The following is a 25,550-nucleotide window of genomic DNA, read 5'->3' on the forward strand; positions in this document are numbered from 1 at the left end:
CATGTTGGAAGAGGAAGGGGCCAGCTCCAAACTGTTCCCACAAAGTTGGGAGCATGGAATTGTCCAAAATGTCTTGGTATGCTGAAGCATTCAGAGTTCCTTTCACTGGAACTAAGGGGCCAAGCCCAGCTCCTGAAAAACAACCCCACACCATAATCCCCCCTCCACCAAACTTTACACTTGGCACAATGCAGTCAGACAAGTACCGTTCTCCTGGCAACCGCCAAACCCAGACCCGTCCATCAGATTGCCAGATGGAGAAGCGCGATTCGTCACTCCAGAGAACGCGTCTCCACTGCTCTAGAGTCCAGTGGCGGCGTGCTTTACACCACCGCATCCGACGCTTTGCATTGCACTTGGTGATGTATGGCTTGGATGCAGCTGCTCGACCATGGAAACCCATTCCATGAAGCTCTCTGCGCACTGTTCTTGAGCTAATCTGAAGGCCACATGAAGTTTGGAGGTCTGTAGTGATTGACTCTGCAGAAAGTTGGCGACCTCTTCGCACTATGCGCGTCAGCATCCGCTGACCCCGCTCCGTCAGTTTACGTGGCCTACCACTTCGTGGCTGAGTTGCTGTCGTTCCCAAACACTTCCATGTTCTTATAATACAGCTGACAGTTGACTGTGGAATATTTAGGAGCGAGGAAATTTCACGACTGGATTTGTTGCACAGGTGGCATCCTATCACAGTTCCACGCTGGAATTCACTGAGCTCCTGAGAGCGACCCATTCTTTCACAAATGTTTGTAAAAACAGTCTGCATGCCTAGGTGCTTGAATTTATACACCTGTGGCCATGGAAGTGATTGGAACACCTGATTCCAATAATTTGGATGGGTGAGCAAATACTTTTGGCAATATAGTGTATATCAGCCAGGAAACTACATCTTAAGCATAGATTCTGTCAAAGCAGGTGGTTATTATTATCATGCTGTCAGATTACTTGTTGTAATGTTTTGGAGCGAACATCACAACCTTTGGTTTCAGGGGATCAATGGAACATTTATGGTCAGAGCTGAAGGGTGTTTGAAATCAATGCAGCCTTCAAATCAGCTTTTCACTGGAAATTGGCCAAAATTCAATCAAACTTCTATGTTTAGTTTGAGGGAAAAACTGAAATATTTGCTTCAATTCATAAAGTTTAAAGCAGAAGAAGATTGTCCTTTATTCAGGCCATGGGAAATCAAAACATTAAAACATCACAGCAGCTGGACTTCTTGTAGTTGAAGCCATTTTCTTCTCCATCCTAAGAGCTTTTAAAACTGTTCAGGATGTGCTGCTCTGCATGTCTTCAGAATGTCACCACTGATTTATGAAACATATGAAAAATATCTTCATATTGCATCCAAGAAATTGACTTCTGGAGATTCAGTTTTTGCCTTTTTAATGTTCTTTTGTCTGCACTATCAATCACTCCAATAATCCACACTGGTTCTCTCTCCATTTCAGCTGTTTTTAACACATTTGAAATGGACAAAATATTTACATCTATATAGGTGACTTTGTACTGCAAATATCAATTTTTTCTTTGCAAAGTAGAACCTGTGACAGTTCTGTTTCTCCTCAGTGATGGTTCGACGTACGTGTTGCTGTCATCGGAGCAGGAAGCTCCGGTCTGGCCTGTATCAAAGTCTGCTTGGATGAAGGCTTGGAGCCTGTCTGCTTCGAAAGCAGTGACGACATTGGTGGTCTGTGGAAATTTAAAGTAGGAACATTTTTTTAAAAATAGATTAATTTAAGCTGTTTCCCAAGTTTATGAAAGATGAGCAAACCTTGTCTACATGGTGGAGATGGTGCAAGGCCACAGTGTCTCGCAAAAATACTTGTAGACCGTGATCTTCTTGCATATTGTTTTACTGCAACTCAAAAAATAAAATTCTATCAGTATTTTATTGAGAAGATCAAGACAAAGTGGTACCAAACTGGAGTGGTTGAAAAACGATTCATAGGCTTGTAATTTATTTATTTATTTATTTATTTATTTATTTTTTAGTCTAAAGAGGGGGAAATTGTTTGTCAAATTTTGATTCTGAATTTAATAAAGGTGTAGACTTTGACTGAAGCCTACAGACCTACAAATTAATGTCAACATCTGTAGATCTATAGCCTTTATTTCATAGTCATTGTTGTCTTGGATGCTAAAGTCATTTTCTTTTGCAATCTTAAGCAGCTTCTCTAACAGGAACTTCCTGCTGTCAGCTCCATCTAGTTTTCTGTAAACTAATATTCAATATTAGTTGTATTTCAGCCAGAGCTCCTTCTTCCAAATTGCTGGAATATTAACTTATTTCTGAAGGCAATCAGTTGTTCTGGATATTATTGAAGGGGATCAGTTGCAGGTAAAGGGGCTTAAGTGCAAATGCACCCCGCACTTTTCAGATTTTTAATAATGTTGTAATTGTACCACTTTCTTTACACTCCAGAAATATTCACTTCTGTGTGTCAGTTTGTCACGTTAAATCGTCATAAAACACAAACGTTTGTTTTTAACAGGAAAAACGCTGTAAAGGTTCAATGGATGCCAGTTTGCCTTCAGTCTTTTCTAATCAAGTCTAGCTTTGTTTTTCTGAGCCTGCAGGAGTCACCGGAACCAGAGCGATCCAGCATCTACCGCTCTTTGGTGGTAAACACCTCCAAAGAGATGATGTGTTTCAGTGATTTCCCCATGCCTGATGACTATCCCAACTTTATGCACAACTCCCAGCTGCTGCAGTACTTCAGGCTCTACGCTGAGCATTTTCACCTGCTCCAACACATTCATTTCCAGGTTCCTTTCTCTTTCAACATTGCTTTTTCTTAACATTTTTCTAGTAAAAGGTAAAGTATCTTGACCTTACTGCTTGCATTTCTGTGCAAACCTCAGACCACAGTGAGGAGTGTTACACAGAGGCCAGACTTCTCTGGATCTGGTCAGTGGGATGTAGTGACCATAAACAAAAACAATGAGGAAGAAAAACATATATTTGATGCAGTTCTTGTGTGTTCAGGACACTATACCCATCCAGCCTTACCTCTGTCTGACTTTCACGGTAATCAGAAGAATCAACTTGATTGGTTAAAAACTAAAGACTAGAGAATTTATTTTGCTTTAAGCTGTGCTGTGATGATTTATTTTCCAGGACATTAAACATTTTTTGGCAGGCTTCTTCACAGCTGGGAATACAAAGATGCAGATTCCTTTAAGGGGAAAAGGGTGGTGGTTGTTGGCTTTGGTAACTCTGGGGGAGATGTTGCAGTAGAGATTAGCAGGTCTGCAGAGAAGATGAGTAAATGACACACAGGAGACCTGCCATGTTGTTTGAGAAGCTAAAGAGACGACCTTATTAACTATGAACCTCCACTTTTATGTTTCTCAACCCTTTTCAGACATTTCTCAGTGTAAGGGAAGGGGTCTGGGTGATTAGCAGAATGGCTCATAATGGCCTTCCTCTGGATATGACACTTATCTCCAGATTCAACAGCCTCCTACTGAAGCTGCTCCCTAAGACATTCATCAACTGGTCATCAGAGAGGGCACTAAACCAGAAGTATGACCATAGACTCTACGGTCTGAAGCCCAGACACAGGTAAACACGGCACCCTTTGATAAAACTCATTATTATCGATTGCTAGGCTCTTCACTCCAGTGCATTTAACTAGCAGTCCTGTGAATGCAGAAGTCGGTTATGAAACTGTTGCACTGACTTTCCTGCTCAGTCATTCCAGATGAAATATCCACGCAAACGTCAGAAATGTTAACTTTTGAGTACAAATTAAACACATAATATAGAAGGACCCATCCAGCTGGGACGTTGCTTCAGTCTTTCTTTGTGTAGGTTGCCAACAGGTTTTTCCATTTGGATTTTCAACTTGGATGTCAATAAAACTCAAAAGTCGTCCCTTAAGGCTTTATGCCATGTCCCAGGCTATGAAATCTACTAGAGCTGTATTCAATACTGATAACTTTGTTTAGCATTGTTGGAGATCAAACATCAATGATCTAAGCGTGCCAAGCCCAGCAGACATCATGTCCCTTTAAAACCACGGCACCAACTCTTCCCATCCTCTCTCCCTGTGGCCTCCGGCTCTGTTAGGCGGGACACACCACTCTACAGGTGAAGCCACGTTACTTAATCACACCCTGCATGGAAGAGTGTTCGCTGGGGAAGCAGGCTGCTTTCTGCCTACGATTCAGAGAGAACTGAACGTAAAGTCTTTTCCTCTAATAGAAAAACTAGTCTGCTCGACCGTTGCTTGTCGCCTGGCCTGACTGAACTGTGCCTCACCTGATGCAGCAGAGCTCTGGGGTTTTAGTGTGAATGCACTATGTGCAAAAAGGGATGCATATACTTTAAAGAGGGAGAAGACTTAAAATTCCCCCAAAATGTCCAGATGATGTTATGGCAACTTGTGAAGAATCCACTATAAGCTTCTCTTTTGTGCATCTTTTTTTACAGACTATTGGACAGAAAGCCTCTGATCAACGATGATCTTCCAGGCCGGATTCTTCACGGAGCTCTTGTCATGAAGCCTAAGATCCGAGGGTTCAAGGATTCAGGCGTCATATTTGAAGACGGCAAAGTTGAAGAAAACAACGATGCTGTGATCTTTTGCACTTCTAATTCTTGCCTTCTGCTCGGGAAGGGTCTAACTTGAGTGGATTCCTTCCCACTATCATCGCAACCCAAACTCCTTTACAGGGGAACAGCAGACCCCGCCTATTCAGCCAGGCCAACAATTCCCTTTAACGACCCCCCCTTTCATAGACATAGAAACAAAACGACCCCCATTCCAAAGGGGTGGACGCGTTCGTCCGTTTCAATCTGCATGTTTTCTAAACAAAAACAAGGCTTTGTTGGGTTACTGTATAAAGCAACTCAACGCTATTTCTGACATTTTGAATTGAAAAAGCTTCCTGGATGGGAGAGAAATGTCTCCAAACTTGGAAACAAAGTCCAGTAGATTGTTCGATGTGGTAATTTCACACTACTACTACTGATCCAGCCTCATTCCCAGATATACATCAGTGCCAGGAAGACATCCGTGCTAAAATATCAAGGTGAAAGTCATCATTAGACCCAGCTTCCAACCCAGCTGTGAGAAAAGATTAACTGAGATATTTTTTTATCTCCTGATAAGAGTCTGGTGTTAACTTGCTGCGTTAACACCGAAAACGGCACACCACTAATTAAAACATTCACTTTTTCCTCTTTTTTTTTTTTCACAATTATGCACGAGTTACAGTTGGTCTATAATAATTTAGACGGGACGTTTTTGGAAATCAACATATCAAAAAAATCTAGACATATTAATAACACTTTAAAAGCACCGAAGAGTCGTAAAATCAAGAAGTGTTAGGTTGTATGTTTGATGTTTTAGGTTTCGCTCGTCTTCCATGGAAGCAGAAAATGCTGGAAGCCATAGAGGTCGAGAGGAGGTTAAACACAGGTAACCATCATCCTGATCATCAGAGCTGAATTATACATCAAAATATTTAAAACCTTCTTTCTGATGGATTTTAAAACTAAACTAATCCTTAACAAGCCGTTCTTGAAGTGAATTTCATGGCAAACCAGGTAAGTACCTCCAAACAGTTTGAGTTCAGTGACTCAGTGGCATCATCACACAGCGTCTGTGGGGATCTCTGCCTCTTGTTCGTTACCATAACTAAAAAAGTAAAGAAGGCCTTCATTACTGACAGAAATAAAATAACATCTATTTGCATAATGATCCTTTCTAAAATATAAGCTGGTAACCTACTTTAAACGGCATATAATTTGAAAACGGTATTAATAAATTGTTTTGTGTTCTTTGCTTTAAGGCAAGAAGGCTTAACGTTGGGATCTTGAGAAAATGGCCACAAAGTTCAGTTTTCCAGGAATGTTTTGCTCATATCAATAAAACAAAAACACTGTTTTCATAGTTTTAAAATGAGGTTATTGATGTATTTTAATTTATTTTGATTAAAGAGTGAAACACTTTACATGTTTGAATGTGATAAATGTATATTTGGGACAAGTAGAGTCTGTATTTCCTGGAAAAAAAACTATTTAATTGTAATTTGACACACAAATGCTTTAGAAATTAAATGAAGCCATTTTTGATTGATTCCCTTTTTAATTAAAAATCTTTACATTCAAAGTTTACAGAATATTGAACAGCAGAAACTAATTCGACACAAAATTCAATCACAGCAAGAATCATCTGGATACTTCAAGATAAGGTCATTAAAAATAAGATACAATACAATCGGTTTTTGATGAGCAAATCTGAAAACAGCAGATGATCACAAACCTAGAAACTCAAATATTGCAGTGAAACAACATACTTTACATTTTCATCCTTGTTAAAGACCTAGTAGCATCTAATTATAACTTTCACAGTAAAACAACCATAAACAGATTTGGTTGCAATTTGGCTATTCAGCATATTTGGATTTGCAACAGAAAAAGGGTGAGACCTGAAAGTGGGAAGTCACCCACAGAGCTGCATGTACTGGGAAGACTATGGGTCAGTTATTGCAGGAAGAGGGCACAGTATGACACGGGTCAATCAAACAGACGCTGATGGATCAGCGTCTGTTTGATTATCAAACAGAACCTCTGGATCTGGCTAAAACCAGCCAGATAGACTAATAAAATATCCAATCTAACACCAACATTTACTATACTGCCATTAAACATCCTTTTTGTCAAATAAAAAATGAAGCAACTCAAACACATTCATAGGAAATCTAAACTTTATGTTCATTTGAATCAGCCCACAGATAATAATACACATAATATATGCTTTTAAATTTAGATTGCACAAATAAAAAACAGGAATCGCAGGATTAGCTGTATTTAATTCCCTAATGATACCTGCAAGTAAAATCCAGTACAGCCGGGTGTCAGCTGCATGGAAAAGCTGCAGAGATTCACGGCTAATGTGGGAGAATCTGTGGACAGGAAAACTATCAGCTGCCCACTCTGTAAATATGGGCATCATGAGAGCCTGAAAAAAATACATTGTTGACAGGAAGCCATTAGAAGTCCAGGCTGCACAGCCAAAAGATACACAGAGACAGAAAAAGGGAAGAATAATGAACTTTCTGTACTACTAGATAAACTCTGTGTGTAAAGTGAACCCACCTTCTGCACAGTGAAACACAGTAATGGAAGCATCATGCTTTGGGAATGATTTCCTTCAACATAAACTGAGAAGCTGCTCAGAGGTGACAGAGAAATGGATGTAGCTCAACAAAGGACAGACAATGATCTGGATCTATTTAGATGGATCTATTTAGATCCAGATCATTGTTGACCCGGGGCTTCACCTGCCACCGGGTCAACAACTCTTAAGCATTTAGGTTGAGCTATAAAGAAAACGATTTAGATCTGATTTATTAGAATGGCCAACCCTAAATGCACGTGATTCCATCATCATATTCATCTTTACTGAAAACTGCGAATACAATCCAAACGCATAGAGATGAAAGCAGCTGTTGGGGGAAAATAAACAAACATACATCTTAGCTGAAGACTCGTGTTAGTCTGGCCCACTAGCAACTTATTGCCTTTCGAGGTCTTGGAAGCGAATGAGGAGATTCAAAACATTTGCAGATGTTTAATCACAGTCATGTAAATTTGCTGAATACTATAAACCACACATGAGCCCAGGTGAAGATCAGCTGAACTGGAAAATGTGCTTGGTGAAGCTAATTCTAACGTTTCTAACATTTTGTGATAATCACATAATAATGTGGTAAAGAAGTGTCAAAACTATACGCCCCCTTCTGACCTCCAGGAACTTTCTAACCATTTACCAGGTCATTATATAACAACTTTATCCACATTTCCTGCGAAATATTGATAATAAAATGGGAAACAGAAAGAAATCCCTTCAGAAGGCTAAAACAGCTGGAAACGCCTCTAAAAAGGAAACACATTGATAGTATTTTAATGAAAGATGGCAGCTCTCACAGTCACAGCCATCCTTACACAACCAATAAGTTATCTAGAGGTTGATTTCTAACAATGAAGCTTATTTTACTATAATTAACTGACAAAATGTTATGCTGGCTCCTGCAGTAGTAAAGTTAGCTTTTTTTTTTGTTGTAAGAAAAAAAAGGATTGATTGCATGTTACCTGACTTTTTTTAATTATTTATATCGTTGCTCCACTAATTGAATATTTAACATAATATAGAAAAAATAGCAACATTTACTACCAACATCATGCAAAGCACATGTAAACGTTCTTATATTAGTAAACATCTGTAATCAGACTGGAATTATGGAGCAGTGATGCATTAATATACAGCCTGCAGTCATGAACCTTTAACTGCAGCTACAGTCGGTTTATTGCGTAACAGAGGTCATGTTTACAGGACCACCTGCAAACTAAGGGAGAACAGCTGAGGGCGCTTATCAATCTTTGACATTTGACTTCATTGGCATCTATTTTGAAATATTAAAATCACTAATTTTATTGTTTTTTCTGCAAAAAAGACTTAAGGTATTAGAGACAGAATCTATTCTTTCATTGCTGAGAGGAATCCTATAAATAAAGTTATACTTGAAGATATGGAAAAGAAGGGATTTTAAATGTAAGACAGAAATCTGAAACTGGCTTAAAAAAATGCATTTAAGTTATTTTAAATAAAAGAATTAGCAGCTGCCAGTGAGAATTAGTATCGACACAAAAGTCAAACCAGGATTAATTCTTTGACACATTTTCTTCTTTTATATGTGACTTTAGGGACTAAGGAGCACATTCTGAGACGGATCTGCCAAATAAAAAGAATCCTTTTAAGCTTCAGAAACATTTAAGGCTAAAACCCTTAAATCCAAAAGGTTCAGACAATTAACAGTTTTTAAGTTTCCTTAAATGTTTTTACAGACATACCTTGTAGTTCATCAAACATTTATTTAATTTCCTTCCAAGATTCTCTCAAAATTTTGAAACTTTAGGGAAATATTTGTTCCTCAGTTACCTAATGTAAAAAAAAAAAGTAAAACAAAATACAAAAACATCAGTTAGAAAGAAAGAAAATCAGCTTAATGACAGAAAAACCTGAAACCCAGAGCAGGCACCGATGAACTCATGCATATAGAAGCTTTGGAAACTTCTCCCTCTGGTGCAGCTAATATAGCTTAGCATGCACAGGTAAACCAGAACATTATGACGACCTACTGGTGAGGTTAGAGCACCAACATGGCTGCTGTGAGAAGTTAGCAGAAGCCACCTACATGCAAGCAAATGATTCTAGAATCAGAAACTCCATCAGACCCTAAAGTCTCTAAGTTCTGCCCTATATGGTTGGATGTGATTCAGTAAAGGTAAACCCAATCATTGCAAAACCGTCTGCAGTTCAATGTGTTTAGAATAACAATCTACAGATGCTGACATTATTATGAGAATATAAAACACAAAAGGTTAATTAGGAAATGTTCTATGAGCACTTTGATGGACAGGAGGACACCATATGGCTGATAGTATTACTGGTGAACTCCTGCTAACATATAACTGACTATATGGTCCACCTAACCCACATGTCGGAGACAAGTGTCACTTTGACACATTACCACAGCAGTGACACCATGTGCAACTTTATTCACAAGTAGAAAACATCTAAACATGCAGAGTTTTTATTGTTCAGTCTGTTTATGGATCAGAATTCACAGCTGGTACTTATGTTTGCGTGCCTCTGCATGAACTAAAGGAAACAAGCTAGAACTTTATTAATCATTAGATTTTATAAACAGACATCTAAGCTTGGCTATTTATTCACTGCTGAGTGATCCTCTGAATTATAGGGAATTATTTAGTTAGTTTGTGGTGACTAAAGTAATAAACTGTGTCACTCCCCATTTCATCTCCAGGATTATCTTGAAATTAGCCATAACATAGCAATTAAAACTGCAGATTTAATTGGAATGATGTGCAAAAATGCTTGAATGTAAGACTGTTGGTGAAACCAAGAGGAGCTGATTCAGTCCAGGTCCCGCCTGGTTACCATTAAAATAACATTTGACATTTAAATTAAAATGACATTTAAGAAACTGAAAACTCAGAAGAAAGGAAAGATCACAAGCAGAACTTTCATGAATTCTCCTCCATAAAACAAGAAAATGTTAAAGTATAAAATTAAAATGAAAAAATGTGCAGAGGCCCTTTAAATAAAAACCTTTTTCATTCCCTCTTTCCTTCATACAGTCTCTAAAATGAAGCTAAATGCCCCAGCAGCCCCTGCAGAGCTGGAGGAGAGAGCCACAGTATCTCCACCAGCTTGTACTGGCAGTAACCCATCCAAAACCCAAACAGCACATCAGTAACATGGTGTCTTCCCAGCAGCACGCGGCTGAGCCCCACCAGGCCCACCCAGAGAAAGACCAGGACCCTCAGCGGCGTAGCCAGCACCAGGTGAGCCAGCAGGAACCGCCCACACATAGCGGCTCGGGTGGCGTGACCCGAAGGGAAGGAGTAGCGGTCCACAGAGAAAGTGGCAAACATGTCCATTTGGTTATGAGATGGGCGACGTCGACGCACCACCGCTTTAAGTATACCGACCAGGATGAGGTCCAGCAGGAGGCCTGTGATGCAGAAGAAGAAATAGAAATGAATGATGGTTACAGCCTCACACCTAAACACACAAACACTATGAACACCATGTCAGCATCAGCAGGTAGCTCACTTTACCTATCAAGATCAAGAGAACCAGAAACTAGCTCATTGGCGCCATCTGGTGGCTGTATTAAAGAAGCACCAGACTTATGTGGTATCTATCATTTGTTTCCTGCATATAAGTAATGTTGCAATATATTTCTATCCTTAGATTCTAGTTTTCAATTCAGTAAATACATGATGTTTCTCATATCTAACTGATATCTGACTTAATTAAACCTCCTTATAGAGCTGCCATCTCAGTCCTACAGGATTTATTTTTCCTACAGATGTGACCTAAAACTAAAATTACATGTGCTACTAATAACACTGCCCAATGGCTTTACTCTGTGTCCTAATAGGTCGACACAGTGTGGCGCCGATGCAGCCCGCTGCTCCCCATAAATACACCACAATGGAAACACAGCAGGCTTTTGTCACAACCTGCATGATGTTGCAGTGACGCGTTATCCAACCCTGAACTTAAAATGTAGATTTAAAGTAAAAGTGGGAAAGGAATGGTGCAGTTTATTATGAATGCATGACATTGAAATGTTAAATACAGAAGCTGATAAGTTTTTGAAACAGAAAAGTTGATTTTTTTTAATATATACTTTTGTTTTAAATATCTACTTTAAATCACTTAACTTTCAACATCAAATGCATAAAGTCACAGCAGTTTAAAGCAGCTTGTTTCTTTTTTTAAAATCTATTAAATAGTAGGGGTGTGCAAAATAATCGTCATGACGATGCATTGCGATTTTAATTTTTGTGATCTGCTGCAATGATTCTTGATGCCAAGTATTGATCCTTAATTAACAAAAAGGAATAAATTAAATACATGAATGGTTGGCACACATCAGCCAAAAACAAGTGGAATACAACTTTCAGTTCAGTAGATGTCGCCGCCGATACTGCGACGAGTCATTTATAAACAAAACATGAAGACTGAGAAAATATGCCCAGCTCCATCGCATTCCAAGTCAGATGTTTAAATGTATTTTGGCTTTAAAAACAAAGAATGTAAAAACTAAATTGATAAAATGTTTCCATTTCATTGGTTTAAAGGAGCACTGAGGCCATGTAAACGGCACTGTTATTTTAAGTTTTATAAATTTTAAGCACTTTTTGTCAGTGTGTCCACTCCAGTAATAGTAATATTTGTGTCCAGTATTTGTTTTCATGGCAATCCTTTGATAGTCGTTTCAATAAATACAGCTATGTATGAATTCAGTTGCTTTCAGTTATGTATCAATAGAAGACACTATCCAGATCACACCCAGCCAGTCAGCCACTGGTAATAGCTGTATTTTTTCTTACAGTGTTCAGTGATAATATTGCAATGCATCGCAATATTTCAAGCATTGCGATGCATCGTGATAGAATCACATCGTGGCATGTGAATCGTGATTCGGATCAAATATTGACTTCTTTGGCAATACCCACCCCTATTAAATAGTGCATAGAAATGGGACTAAAAATCAACATGTGCTGCACAAGTGGTCCACAGAAAACCTTTGTTGACCGCAGTAGCATCAATAATCTATGGTGCAGTTTGACGGAGCTGCAGGTTGTTTAAAGCAGAGAGGAAGCCGTTCTAAAAACTCTTTCCAAAGGGCAGCCTTCTAATAACGTCCTCTGGGGTTGGAAATAGAAAGACTGCAGCAAAAAAACATCACTGCTGGACAATGTTTCCAAACGCGTGACTGAAGCTGCTGCTGAAGCAGAGAGATCCATCAGTGAACAACTGTGCTACTATGCCTCCTACACATTAATTAATAACTAAATATATTTTATGAAAATAGCTCCTTACAAAAAATATAAACTGATATATCAGCCACCTTCTGGTATTGAAATAAGCGTCAACTAATTTAGTAATCAATTAATCTTTAACTGGAGTATAAGACTCTAAAACATGCCTTTAGCTGATAAAGTGACCCAATCAGAGCAGATTTTATATCAAAATTGTACAAAAATATCTAAATATTTTGCATTTAAGGTAGAAAAAACATTTTCATCTGTCAAACTGCTCTATCCAGAACTCCTCAAGTGGAAAAGCTTTAGATTAACTCAGTTTAATTTTATAAAAAAAAAAAAAATCTTCTTTAAGGAACCTTTGGCTATCAGATTATTATTTGATTAATCAAAAAAATATGTGAGAGATTAATCAATTTGCCAAAAAATTGTTAGTTGCAGCCTTAGAAGGGACAATTAATCTGTAGTAAAATGTGGGGAGAATGAGGGTAAGAGAAATTCATTGAAATTATAGGATTATAATCAGGACACAATGAGTCAAAACAGATTAAAATAATCTGAAAACAACCTCCAAATCCTAGTCTTAAAGGAATAGTACACCCAAAACATGATTAGCCTTCATTTTCTACTCACCCCCCATGCTGAACAACACTCTGGAGTACTTTTTTGATATCTCAAATGCATCTGGAGATCTGGGAGGCTTCTTGCTGTCTGCTGACATTCAAATAATGGAGGTCTATGGCGCCCGAGGCAGAAAGGTCCATAAAAGTCCACAAAAAACGTGTCAATATTCCTCCATACTGCTCGTCCAATGTATTCCAAGTGTCCTGAGTGGGTAGCGTCCACAATTTACTCGAAACGAAGTCATTTAGAATGTTTTTAGAGCATAAACAGTAGTGTATAGGATTTCCTGAAAGCGCGCACATGCGCGATCACGACGCTACGGAAGCCGGCAGACCCAACCAGATGAAAGTGCGCATTCAGCGTCTGCTCTTCCGATAATGCAAGCGTAGAAGAAGAAATGTGCCGTTTACCTGTGCAAAGAAAGAAACAACGAAAGAAAAATGTCTGAGGACTTCAGTGTTGAGGAAGAGCATGAGTTCTTTGCCGAGCTGAATGCGCTGGTTTGGTCTGCCGGCTTCCGTAGCGTCGGGATCGCGCATGTGCGCGCTTTCAGGAAATCCTATACACTACTGTTTATGCTCTAAAAACATTCTAAATGACTTCGTTTCGAGTAAATTCTGGATGCTACCCACTCAGGACACTTGGATTACATTGGACGAGCAGTATGGAGGAATATTGACACGTTTTTGTGGACTTTTATGGACCTTTCTGTCTCGGGCGCCATAGACCTCCATTATTTAAATGTCAGCAGACAGCAAGAAGCCTCCCAGATCTCCAGATGCATTTGAGATATCAAAAAAGTACTCCAGAGTGTTGTTCAGCATGGGGGTGAGTAGAAAATGAAGGCTAATCATGTTTTGGGTGTACTATTCCTTTAAGGGTACAAGACGTCAGTGTGAACCAGGCTAAGGACTAATCCTTGTGTTATCGAATGCAGACTTTATAAATTGTAAATCTGTAAAGTGGTTAATATGTACTAGGGATCTTATCGCTCAACTTAACTGACAGGTGGACATTCTCTTAAAAACCTGAGATTTTAAAAAGGTTTCATAAAATGAAGGGCTAAATATTTTTTTTAATAATATCTTAAGGTTAAAAAAAGTAGTGCATCGTGTTTTAACCATTTATTGTGCCAACTGTTCAGTTAAGTGGACGCTAACTGTGGTGCAGCTCTGTTTTTAGTGCTAACAGCAGCATTTTAAATCATTTCAAGTGATAAAATGTGTCTATGTATTACCATACAAAAGCCTTCCCATCTACCATGCTAACGGCTAGCATGTGTTTTTGTGTCTTTTGTGAATCTTGCGCAATGTCCTCCACCTTGGTATCATTACATCCTGGCCGTCAGGGCACAGCAGAGAAGTGCTGCTCCGCCATGCAGCATCAACTTAAGGAGTCTATTGAATGTTGATATTTAAAAAACAGAAGCATATAAAGTGCATCCTGCACCCCTGTCGTCATTAAACGGTGTAAATAATCCTGGACTGGGTACTGGATCAATTCTGCTCAAGCATTCCTGATGCTCTGACATTACTTCTGTTGCAAATAGAGATGATGGTCAGCTTAAAGGAAAGTCCGGTCAGCAAGGAATGATCAATGGGTCGTTATTTATACTTAAAACTAATACATTCGCAGTGATTTATTGAATTTAGTGTTAATCAGTAAAAAAATAAAACAGTAATTTTCATCCCGATCACTGAGTCTGAGAGCAGCCATTTTCCCCCAAATATAGCAGCCCCTCCCTCCTGCGATCTTCCAGCAGTGACGTCACGGTGCGGTTAGCCTAGCGCCATTCTCCCCGCTTTCCAAGCTAAATCAATGGGAACTACTAGACACATCTGCAATCAACAACAATTATTGAAGATTTCCAGAGGACTTCACCATTGAAATTCACCAGAGCTATAGTGAAACTGACAATGCCCACGTGCATGGCAGCTGGATGCTGGAATACATCGGAAGAAAAAACCCGTAATATGTAGCCAACATTTGGAAGAAGAATGTTTTCAAGATGACTTGGATAATAGCGCGTTGTGACAAACACCAGATACAGCCGATACCGCACCGTGACGTCACTAACCAGTAGGTGGCAGTAGTGTTCTTTGACAAACATGGATGCCTCCAGTAAAGCACATTCACATGAAAATTACTCTGAATTAAAAACACTGATCATTTATTGAACAGGATGGAATCATTTCAGATTTAAAGAACTTTCAGCAGTTTGAATTCTGAATATGACCGAAGTTCTCCTTTAAGAGTTAAAAGGAACGGCAGTGATAAAAACATTTTAATTAATCCATTAATCTACTACTAATTGTTTACATCTTTAGTATGAACCAATGTAGCGACAGTAAATTTTACCTTTATTTGTCTTTGGAGGTCAAAATTTCCAACTGCTGAGTCATATAATTCGAAAGAAATGCCGCCAACAATCCTAATTATAAGTCGGGATGTTGGAGCAACAAGGTGTTTGTTAAAGAATTATAATATTTGCTTTAAACTTTCCTACACTAACTGTTTGTAGCAGTTTTTTTTTTTTTATATGCATGTAGGATTAACTTTTAGTACCCTGTGTATGCACAGAACAATGTAGGACAATGCTTCTGTGATTTCTAAGGCACCAGTGACTGCAGAGATTACAAGCAGTAAACCAGAGAGCATTTACTGTGGAGTTTATGACATTTCATATTGATAAGTCCTGGGGAAAATGGAACCACCATTAGACCACAGTGTTGATGATATAATTCCAGTGAGAGTGGATGAAAAGCAGTTGGTAGAGGAGCTTTCAAGATGTGCCTCTAGCAATAAAGTGCTAAAATATTCATGCAGTGCTGAGGTGACTTTTACGAAACAGCTGGGAATGCAGCAATTCGTTTTTAGGAAAATGCTAATGGAAACAACCTAAAAAAAGGCCATTCTAAGGTAAGACTTTGCTTTTAAAGGACATTTACCGTCCTTTTTGATCCAATTCATGTTATACTTATTTTAAAAAATGCTATTTCTGCTCTTAATCAAGACAAAACAGAGGTTTTAAAATTAGTAAGAACTCTTACGCCCAAATAAATTCATATATAAAAGAAAAAAAGTCATATTTCTTACTTTGGCATAATGTTTATTTTATAAATTATTATGAGGTAGTTTTAATTGTGCTTAAAATTATTAAAGGTTAAAGCAGGACATGTTTGTCCTGTTTACTTTTGTTGTTTATAGTCTTTGCTCTTCTGGTTGTACCAGAAGTAAGTAAGAAAAGTCAATGATTATTTGTTTCCTGCATCTCTTGCCTGTCGAACCGACCTGGAGGGATGTTCCTCAAAACAGCATCAAGGTTTGATCTTTGTTGCATTTCTTTCACTGATTTTCAGGAAAAACAAGTTTTTTCTTCATGTAGTCATATTTAGTTGATCTGTAGGAAAGTGGAACCAAAGAAGGAACTTTTAAGATTGTGTCAAAGATGATTGAAAAAGGTTAAGGACAGAACCGCCACATGTAAAAGAAAATATTATGATCATAAAAAGATGCATCACTTCTAGCAAAAAACATGCAGAACACAAAGTTAGAGCAAACCAAGGGAATGTGTTATAAAGCAGTGGATCCTCTCTGAAATGGTACCAGATTATTTACCATGTAATTGACAACATATTGTTCATAGATGTTGGAGATTGGTGTGTTTTTCAGTGTAGTCCTGTTTCTCTGACTGTGACTAACTGGATGTGCTCTATTCATCCTCTTACATGGGAGCTGGCTCGGAGCTCATCTGCCTGGCTGTGTGTTTCCTGGACGGGGTCGCCATTTACAGTTGCCTTTTGTATCTATGCTTCTTTTTCTATGTCTGCTTCTGTCTACTTGAACCCGTCGCTCACACTGAGCCTGGTCCTGCTGCAGTTTTCATCTGTTAAAAGCGAGTTTTTCCTCTCCACTGTCGCTACAAGCATGCTTAGTGTGAGGGATTGCATTTGGTCAATGAGTCGATGCAATCAACTAGTTTTCCTAAGATATAAAACTTTGAATCAATCTGACTGGATGATCTGGTGAACTGGAAAGAGAAAAGATAGTGATGAGGAGGAGAGTGTATTTACCTAGCAGCAGGTTGAGCATGACTTCCTGTCCTGCAGCACTGTCACTCTTATACAGACAGTAAGCAGCACCTGCCAGCCACGGGATGCCGTGACCGGAGATCTCGATCAGCTTCATCAGTGGGCGCGCGCTGCCCCAGGAGGAGTCCTCAAAGGCACAGACGCTGAGCCGCTTGGACAGCCAGAGGTCAATGGCGAGCAGGGAACTGAGGGAGATGGCGATAAGGGACGGGTTGAGTCGTATTCCGTCCTCCTCAGGTGGCCCCTGGCCGCTCGCAGAGCCCGTTGAGGACCCGGAGCCCCTGCGACGAGATGGGCTTTCCGAGGCCCGGAGGCGGGCGGTGTTCGGGTCGGAGCCCTGTCGCTGGAGGAGGTGCGGTGAGGAGGACCGGTTCAGCGGCTTCGTCAGCGACACGAACTCAAAGGAGCTGCCGAGAACCGGGCTTCCGTCTCTGCGGCCGGCGTTTTTAGCCTTAGGAGAAGGCATTGCTTTCTCTCTTATGATTTTTTTTAGACCTCAGAAGTCAAGAAAGAGGAAACAGATAAAAACACCACGATGAAAAATGTTGACACCTTCGCAAAGGTTCCCTTTAGCTCATCTGTTGATAACTGTCACGTCAAAGTACGTTGAAGCGAACCGCCATATTTGTTGCTTTGTGCGAAGTGCACTCTGGGAAATTGATTCTTCTTTGTCTTCCGCGATTTTTTTTGTTTTTTTTTTAGAACTTTATTGAAAATTTTGTACAAATATACAGACATATAGTTACAAAGAACATTAGACAGGTGCTCTAATAACAAAACAAAATAAATAAAGAAAGAAAATAATGAAAAGGAGTGTACTTACGCTATTCTATGAAAAATCTTTCAAAAATATCTGTGGATGTGGTGCTTTGTTTAGAATCAATTAATGTAAGGGTGTTCATGTATTCTTTAAATTCAAGAAAGAAACATTTGAATTTTGGGGGTGTTTTGGAATGTTTGCGTTTGTCTATATGAAATTTACCATTCAAAATGAATAGATTTGTAATAAAAGCAGCTTTCATGTCTCCATGGACAAAATAAAATATTACACTTTTATAGTCAATTTCAATGTTTGTTTTGAGTTTAAACATTATATATTGTTCAAGAAGAGTCCAGAAAGTACGGAAGAGGATTAGGGCCAGAGTAAAAAAAAAAATTTAACTGATTTTTAAATTTTATTTCAGTTTTGTATGGGAAAAAAAGCCAGAATTCTGATTTCTTTCTCAGAATTCTGACTTTTTTCTCAGAATTCTGACTTTAATCTCAGAATTCTGACTTTTTTATCGTCAGAATTCAGTCAGAATTCTGAGAAAAAAGTCAGAATTCTGACTTTTTTATCGTCAGAATTCTGACTTTTTTATCGTCAGAATTCTGGCATTTTTATTGTCAGAATTCAATCAGAATTCTGAGATTAAAGTCAGAATTCTGAGATTTCCCATGTTAAACTGTAATAAAATTGAAAAATCAGTTAACTTTTTTTTTTTTTTAGTGGCCCTAATCCTCTTCCGTAAGAAAGTGGTAGATTGAGTACAATGATAAAATAAATGAGATAAGGTTTCTGGTACCATGTTACAAAAACTGCATTTATTTTCAATATCTGACAATTTAGAAAAAAATAAATTTGTCGGATATATAGTGTGTAAAATTTTAATGTGAATCTCTTTGAACTTATTAGATATACAGTATTTATAAAGTAATAGCCAGGCCTTCTTCCAGTCAGTTACCATAAAGATGTTATCCCAAAATGCTTTTCCTCTCTTTCCTTCTCTTTTCGTAAAAACAATTACGTATATGTTTGTTGTTGCATTTTGAGTCTGTTACATCATAACCATTAATCATTAGAGGGGGTTTTATTCTAAGTGCTTCATGGTACTGACAATGACTTCGGATCAGGAGAGAAAGGCAACTAGGGATAGCCTTAGTTACCTAATTGAATTCTTTATATGTGACAGGAAAGGATTTAAGTCTGAGGAAATGTTCATAGCTTAGCATTATACCATTAGTCAAAAAGGTCGCATACAAAGATTATATTTTTATCAACCCAGTTCTGTAAAAGTATAGATTTTTTCCTAATAGTAATATCTTCATTATTCCAAATTAAGGCTTTGTGAGGAGAAAAGTTGTGGGAGTAGCAGAGTTTCCAGGCTAAGAGAGCTTGTTGGAGAAATTTGGAAAAGTTTTAAAGGTAATTTGGTAACATTGTAATTACAGGTGAGTAAAAAGTGCAGAGCACCCAATTTTTAAAAATTATTATTAGGAATAAAAAACCAAATTGAATTAGGGTTTTTAAGACATTCCTTAATCCATTTAATTTTAAAGGCGTTATTCAAGTCATTGAAATGTATTAATTCGAATCCTCCTTGTATCCTGGGTGCTGAGAGAATTTCATTCTTCAAAAGAGGTTTCTTATTTTCCCGGTGAATTTGCTGAGAATTCTATTTATTTCTTTGGATGATAAATTTCCAACAAAAAGTGATAGGGCAGGATATACCAGTCTCGAAATGCCTTCGGCTTTAGATAAGAGAATTCTGCCAGAAATCCAAAGGTCACGTTGAAGCCACATATTCATGATATTTTGGGTTTTTCTAATTCTGGGGAGGAAATGAAGTTGCTGTCTGGAAGACAAATCATTAGAGATGTCTATGCCTAGGTATTTCACCGTTTTCTTTACTTGGATATTTCATATGTTTGAACAATTGGTGTCATAAAGACACAAGATTTCACATTTGTTAATTTTAAGATATAAACCTGAGGCTTTAGAAAAATCAGCAACCAATTGTAAAGCTGTAAAGCCGGTGGTTCACCGTTTGCAGCTTGTCATGATTTGTTTTTGTTACGTGTTTGATACCTTCCATGTTTTCTTTGATAGCTACAATCTCTTCAGTGTTATGGCTGATTTGTTGCTGGAGAGATATGAACCTGCTCGTTAACTGTTCAATAGCTCTCAGTATGTCTGCATTGGAAACCTGGTCGCTGTCTTTCCAGCATGCTTTTTGGAGGCAGGACTTGAGAGAGGAGTATCAGGTAAAGGGGAGCATAAGCTGGGCGGAGAATCATCATTCCAGTCCATCAAAATGTTCCCTCTTTTTTCTTTACATTTTGTCATGTTGTTAGCTTTAGTTTTGGCTAGTTAGCTCAGGGTTAGTAGAAGAGGTTGAAAAAGTAAAAGAAAGGGCTTCCCAGGATCGATAACGGGCAAGACTTTAGTTCTCTTATTGTCTTTTCGTTCACATACCAGTTCTTGAAAGTGATGTTCCGTTAACTTTACTGCAGTTTGTAGGCAAGTGGTGCCCAAAACTCGGAGGAGCTCACAGCGTAGCGTGTGTGCTGGCTGCCATCTTGGCTCCCTTACCAAATGACTTGATAATTTCTAATAATTTGACTTTGGACTGTTTTTAAAAACTAACAAAGCATCAGCTGCAAATAATGCATAACGGTGTTGTTGATGCGCAATTGTTATGCCTGTTTCATTCTAGCCAGTTCTTATGGTTATTGCTAATGGTTAAATAGCTTTAATAAACAGCAAAGGAGGTAAAGCATCCCCTTTACTGAATCCTTTTTTTATTTTGATATGTTTTACAATCAGTCTAACTCGACTATGATAGAAATTTCCATTTGATAAAATATTCACCAAAACCACAACACTTAAAAACCTCAACAGAAATAAATGCTCCACTCTGTAAATGTCTTATTCAGCATCTGATGACAGTAGAACCACTGCATCCATTTCCTGTTTTTATTCATCATATTTAGAAGTCTGACATTATGAAAACTTAACTATTCTTATCTTTAAGGATTAAATTTGCAAATATTTCAAATATTCTTTGATAGAAAATACAAAAAATATTTTATACCACTCTTTAAGTTAGATTTGCTGTCAGTCAATTAAATAATACATAAATGAAAGTTTGTTTTTAATACTTTGTGAACTGAGCTGATTTCATGTATTGTATAATGGATGTGTTTCAATTAACCCTTTATAGGGCGAGTTAGCATTTTGGATCACTTGCATCCCCCTTACAAATGGAGCCCCTCCTGTCCCTCAGTGAGATCTAGAAGCAGAAGATCTATATCCAGCCATTCAGCAAAGATCCTGCTACATGGCTGTACATCTTATCTTGGCATTTGACCAATTAGAGGAGCCCTTTAATGATATATTACCTCCTGTAAATTAAGTTGGGGAAAAAAAGTTAACAAGTCAAGAAAAAAAGGTAAAAGGCTAATTGAAAAGTTAAAAAGGGAAAATTAAAAAGTTACTAAGCCTAGTTAACAATTATATTTAGGTTTACAAACAAACAAATGTAGGTGCCAGTATCAGCATTAATGCCTCTAAGGTTATGTTGTTTCACTCTGAGTGTTTTTCATGAATTTCTTATAGAAGCACTTTTGTTATTTTTCTCAATATATTTGGGCTAGTTGGCGTTTTTTGTTATTACATTGACATTCATTTTTGCCATCAAACTATTCATATTTTTTTTAATGTTACAAAGGTAATAAGGTCTAGTCCTGGATTCCAATAACACTATTGGCTGGAAATGTAGATTTTCAAAGTATTTCACTGAGAGCCTTCTAAAGGGATAAGGACACTGGGTTTAGTTTAATTTAAAAGCAACGCTGCCATCTACTGGCCACTCAGAATTACTACATAAACTCCAAGACAAAAACCTCAGACTTTTTATGTGACTGACTGAGCATCCCAGGTACTTCACTGCTCCTGGATTCAAAGGAATAACCAAGAGAGCATTTTAGCACTAAGGCTAACACAGCATTTGTTTTACAACAGACAAAAAAGAATTATTAAAATTAATTCCCATTATTAGCAAAAAAAAAAAAAATCAAAGAAGTTTAAAAACCTAATTGCAAACTTTAAAATAAACCAACTAGGGAAATTTGGATAGTTTTCAATTTTCACAAAAAATTTAGGTCAGAAAACAGGCCAGCAGTTTATTGGCCAGCAAGATCTTTCATCTGTGATGAAAAAAAGCCATTAAGGCTCTGATGTTGCTGCTGGTAAAGCAGAGCGTTTTATTAGGCAGCGTTTCCACACTTTTCCAAATCCAATGCAAGGACTCATTCCCAAGGACCTCATGAAAATCTGGTCTGTTTTTAGTGATTTATTTGGAAAATATCGATGTTTGAATTCATGTTCTTGTTGTTTATTGTGATCAGCAGAGATTGACTGTAAAATGTTTTTGACATCTATTCATTTTCATCCTCCCCTCTGTGAAAACCTATAGATTTTTTCTGGAACCGCCACTAATGAACAACGACCACAAACCTGTTTTCTATGGTTTGTTACAGAGTGCAGTTTGATTTTAGCTCCCCCAACTTGAGTTGTTTTATGCTTTCTGTCCTTTTCATAGAGCTAACTGGCCGCCTCTACCAACATTTTCTGGAACCGCCACTGATGAACAACAACCACAAACTTTATAGACCTAATTTGTTCAGAAGCTGCAAGATGACCAGAACAATTGTTCTGTTTACATGAGAAACAATAATAACCACAAATATGCTGAAGCGCTGCACTATAGTAATATTAGAACTCTTGCTCCAGTTGACTTCAGTTTGTTTATTTATAAAGAACCAATTTACAGCCAATTATTTCAAGAGCCTTAACAAAAATCAAACCTTTATTATAGTGATAATAAATAACAGGTGAAGATAGAATGACAGGAAGAACCAGAGAGAACCAGACTCATTAGGCAAGATTTGATATAATTCAGTCTTTTAAAATAAAAACAAATCACAGCTAATGTCATATCAAGGCAATTTACATGAGAGCTTTAAAACAGAAACATGTAACAGAATTCAACACAAACAGAATTAAATTAATTTATAAACATCCAGTTAGATCCTATTTACAATATGATGAAGATAAATTTAGTGTATTATGGCGCTTAAAGAAACATATTCAATCCAGGGAAGCTCAGCCAATCACATCCAGTCATGAATGCAGCAGTCCCTCCTCCTGAGCAATGAAGTGGTGACAGTAGAGAGGAAAACTAGCTTTAAGCAGGAATGATCCTCCAGAAGAACCCGGCTCCATGTCAGCGCCCATCTACTGCTGCCGAGCGAGTCTTTAACAGGACAGCAGACGTCCAACAGACACAGAGGCGCCGGTCCAAGGAGCAGCTGACCATCTGGAAAAGAAGAACAGGAGTTAGTGAGAGAACACGCTAGGCTGTGACATTTAAACACAGAAACACTGGGAGAGGTGGAACTTTCACCAAGAGAAGAGGAAGACACACAGGGAGAAGCTAAAGTTAACAGCAGTGATAACTGTAGACAATGGATGCTTGGAGAAAATGCCTGAAAATGCTGCATTTGTTGGAGTCTTCAGTCGGTTTGATCAGGGTCGTTTCTCTGCTTTAATAAGTTCTAAAAACCCTTCAGACATAAACCAGGGGGAAATTCTCCCACATTGGATCAGAAGCTGCTTCTGAACCGTTAACTTCTGCTTCTGGTGAAGGTTTGGTTACAGAGATGAAAACTGAGGTGGAAAGATAAGGATTAAAGGTTAGACCACCTTGATGGGATGGCTGTGGTTTTTCAATCTGTTTGTTCTAGATCTGTTTTTAGTACCTTCACCAATACTGATGAACATCTGGAAGCAATAAAGGTTCTTTACCTTCTTTCTGGGTGGAGCAGACTGATGGTTTAGTTGTGGGCTCTTCAATGTTTTTCAGTCCAGACAAATCGAGGAGCCATGTTTCTCCTCCTTAGTGGTCTGTTTTCTCCATCCTCTGCTTCAGCTCCTTCATCAATGAAAGCAAAGTGTCCTCAGAGTCTGAAACTGTCTGCATGTGACGCCTCTCTAGTCAAACAACCAACATACCTTCAAACACGTGTGGATGGACTCTGCTCCACTGAGATCCCACTGCTAGATCACTGCTTCCATATTCAACCTGCTTCTCCTGTAAAAAAGAAGCTAAATTAATCCACAGAATTTCCTCGACACCAATTTTAAAGTTGAGTTGTCTGTTTGTCATGTTAATAAAGGCTTACTCCAGGTGTTTTCCTCTGTGCCGTCCTCAGGTGGGGACTAGGAGGCTCCTCAGCATCCTGGATGTCCCGGTTCCTCACAGGAGTTCTGCTTTTGGACGTCCACAGTGTCTGAACATAAATGAAAAATTAAGTGAGGCCACCTGAAATGCTGACTTTATATCTAAATGATGGATGATTGTTGCTCGTTACTGTACATGCTCTCACTCTTTGTAAAGGCCAGCAGCTCAGATGATGCTCCTCTGGTTTGGTCGCCGTAGATCTCATCAGCATCTTCTGACGGCCCAAAGCTTGTAGCGGCTCGGTCCGACATGGGATTTAAAAAACACAGAGGAGATCCAGTGTGGTCAGAACTGGCCTAGATCATATGGGGAGTATTTCTGCAGAGGGATATTTCACTAACTGACCAGAGGAACATCTAGAACTAGATCAAGTCACAGCTGAAAGCAGGTTCTAACAATCGGCGCCGTTTACAACCCACATCCTTCCATCAGTCCTGTCCTCTGCTTTAAACTGCTCTGAAATCAATTAGTCCCTCCAAGCATCGTCTTTACCTTCTCACCATCATCCCAGAGACCAGTTCAACTGATGACCACTTCAAGCTGTGTCACTGTTCTATTCTAGATCTAGATCTAGCAGCATTGTCCTGCTCTAGATCAGGGCTGTCCAGCTCCACTCCTCCAGAGCTGCTATGCTGCAGCTTTTAGTCCCATCTCTTCTCCATCAGACCTGAATGGAACGGCGGATTTCCCTCATCAGTCATTCAGCTCTGCAGAGGTCTGGTAAAAGGCTGTTTGTTTGATCCTGGTGTGTTGGAGGAGAGATGCACCTGAAAGCTGCAGAAACACTGCTGTAGAGGACAGGAGTTAGAGAGCTCTGCTCTAGAGAGCTTCTAATCAGTCTCCACTGCAGCCTTGTCCCTCTGCCTCTAGACTTTAAGTTGTCCTCATCTCCACTTTTAGACCTTTAGGATCTTAGTTTGACTTCCTGTGTTTCTGTCCTCAGCAGCGACGTCTCACTCCTTAGAGGTTTTGATGCGTCCCCAGCAGCGATGTCCAGCTGTTGCCTCGGTTTGGTTTGTCTCCTTTTTGCTTCGCCTGTTTTCAACCAGGATTTATGTTTTTGTCTTTTTGTTTATTTTTTCTATTTCGTTCTGTGTTTGTGTGGATTGTTTGGTTTGCCTTCTGTTACCTAGGAGATCGTCCAGCTCTGTCATTAGACGTAGAGCATGTTAGATTATTTCTGCCTTAACAAGCTCTCATGTTTCACACCTTTTATAAATTGTTAGCACATCTCCAGTCTCTGCTCAGATGTCTGTACTAAAGGAAAATTCTTAACATCTCAAACTTAAAACAAAATCTAGCAGCGGGGTAAAGAAAAGCCACGGTGCAAGACGCTACCTAAGGCATCCCTAGACCTGCCAGATATTAAACCAATCAATAAATAATATCTAA

General features: G+C 38.7%; 1 protein-coding gene, 1 long non-coding RNA gene and 1 pseudogene across 2 annotated transcripts; 1 reads left to right on the forward strand and 2 right to left on the reverse strand.

Moving 5' to 3' along the window:
• Positions 1-1,572: 1,572 nt before the first annotated feature.
• Positions 1,573-4,674, forward strand: LOC119799252 (annotated as a pseudogene).
• Positions 4,675-8,469: 3,795 nt separating this feature from the next.
• plpp6 (phospholipid phosphatase 6) lies at positions 8,470-17,732 on the reverse strand. Its single transcript, XM_038309059.1, has 2 exons — positions 17,077-17,732; positions 8,470-10,554 (listed from the first exon to the last, which is right to left on the reverse strand). The coding sequence occupies exons 1-2, from the start codon at positions 17,558-17,560 to the stop codon at positions 10,181-10,183; spliced, it is 858 nt and encodes a 285-aa protein (XP_038164987.1). The 5' UTR covers positions 17,561-17,732; the 3' UTR covers positions 8,470-10,180.
• Positions 17,733-22,706: 4,974 nt separating this feature from the next.
• On the reverse strand, positions 22,707-23,784 carry LOC119799254. The gene is made up of 2 exons (XR_005282831.1): positions 23,723-23,784; positions 22,707-23,234 (listed from the first exon to the last, which is right to left on the reverse strand). It is a non-coding gene; the product is annotated as an uncharacterized LOC119799254 (long non-coding RNA).
• Between the last annotated feature and the right edge of the window lie 1,766 nt (positions 23,785-25,550).

This window comes from Cyprinodon tularosa, unplaced genomic scaffold (assembly GCF_016077235.1).
Source record: "Cyprinodon tularosa strain WSP-4 unplaced genomic scaffold, ASM1607723v1 ctg656, whole genome shotgun sequence".
Classification (NCBI taxonomy): domain Eukaryota; kingdom Metazoa; phylum Chordata; class Actinopteri; order Cyprinodontiformes; family Cyprinodontidae; genus Cyprinodon; species Cyprinodon tularosa.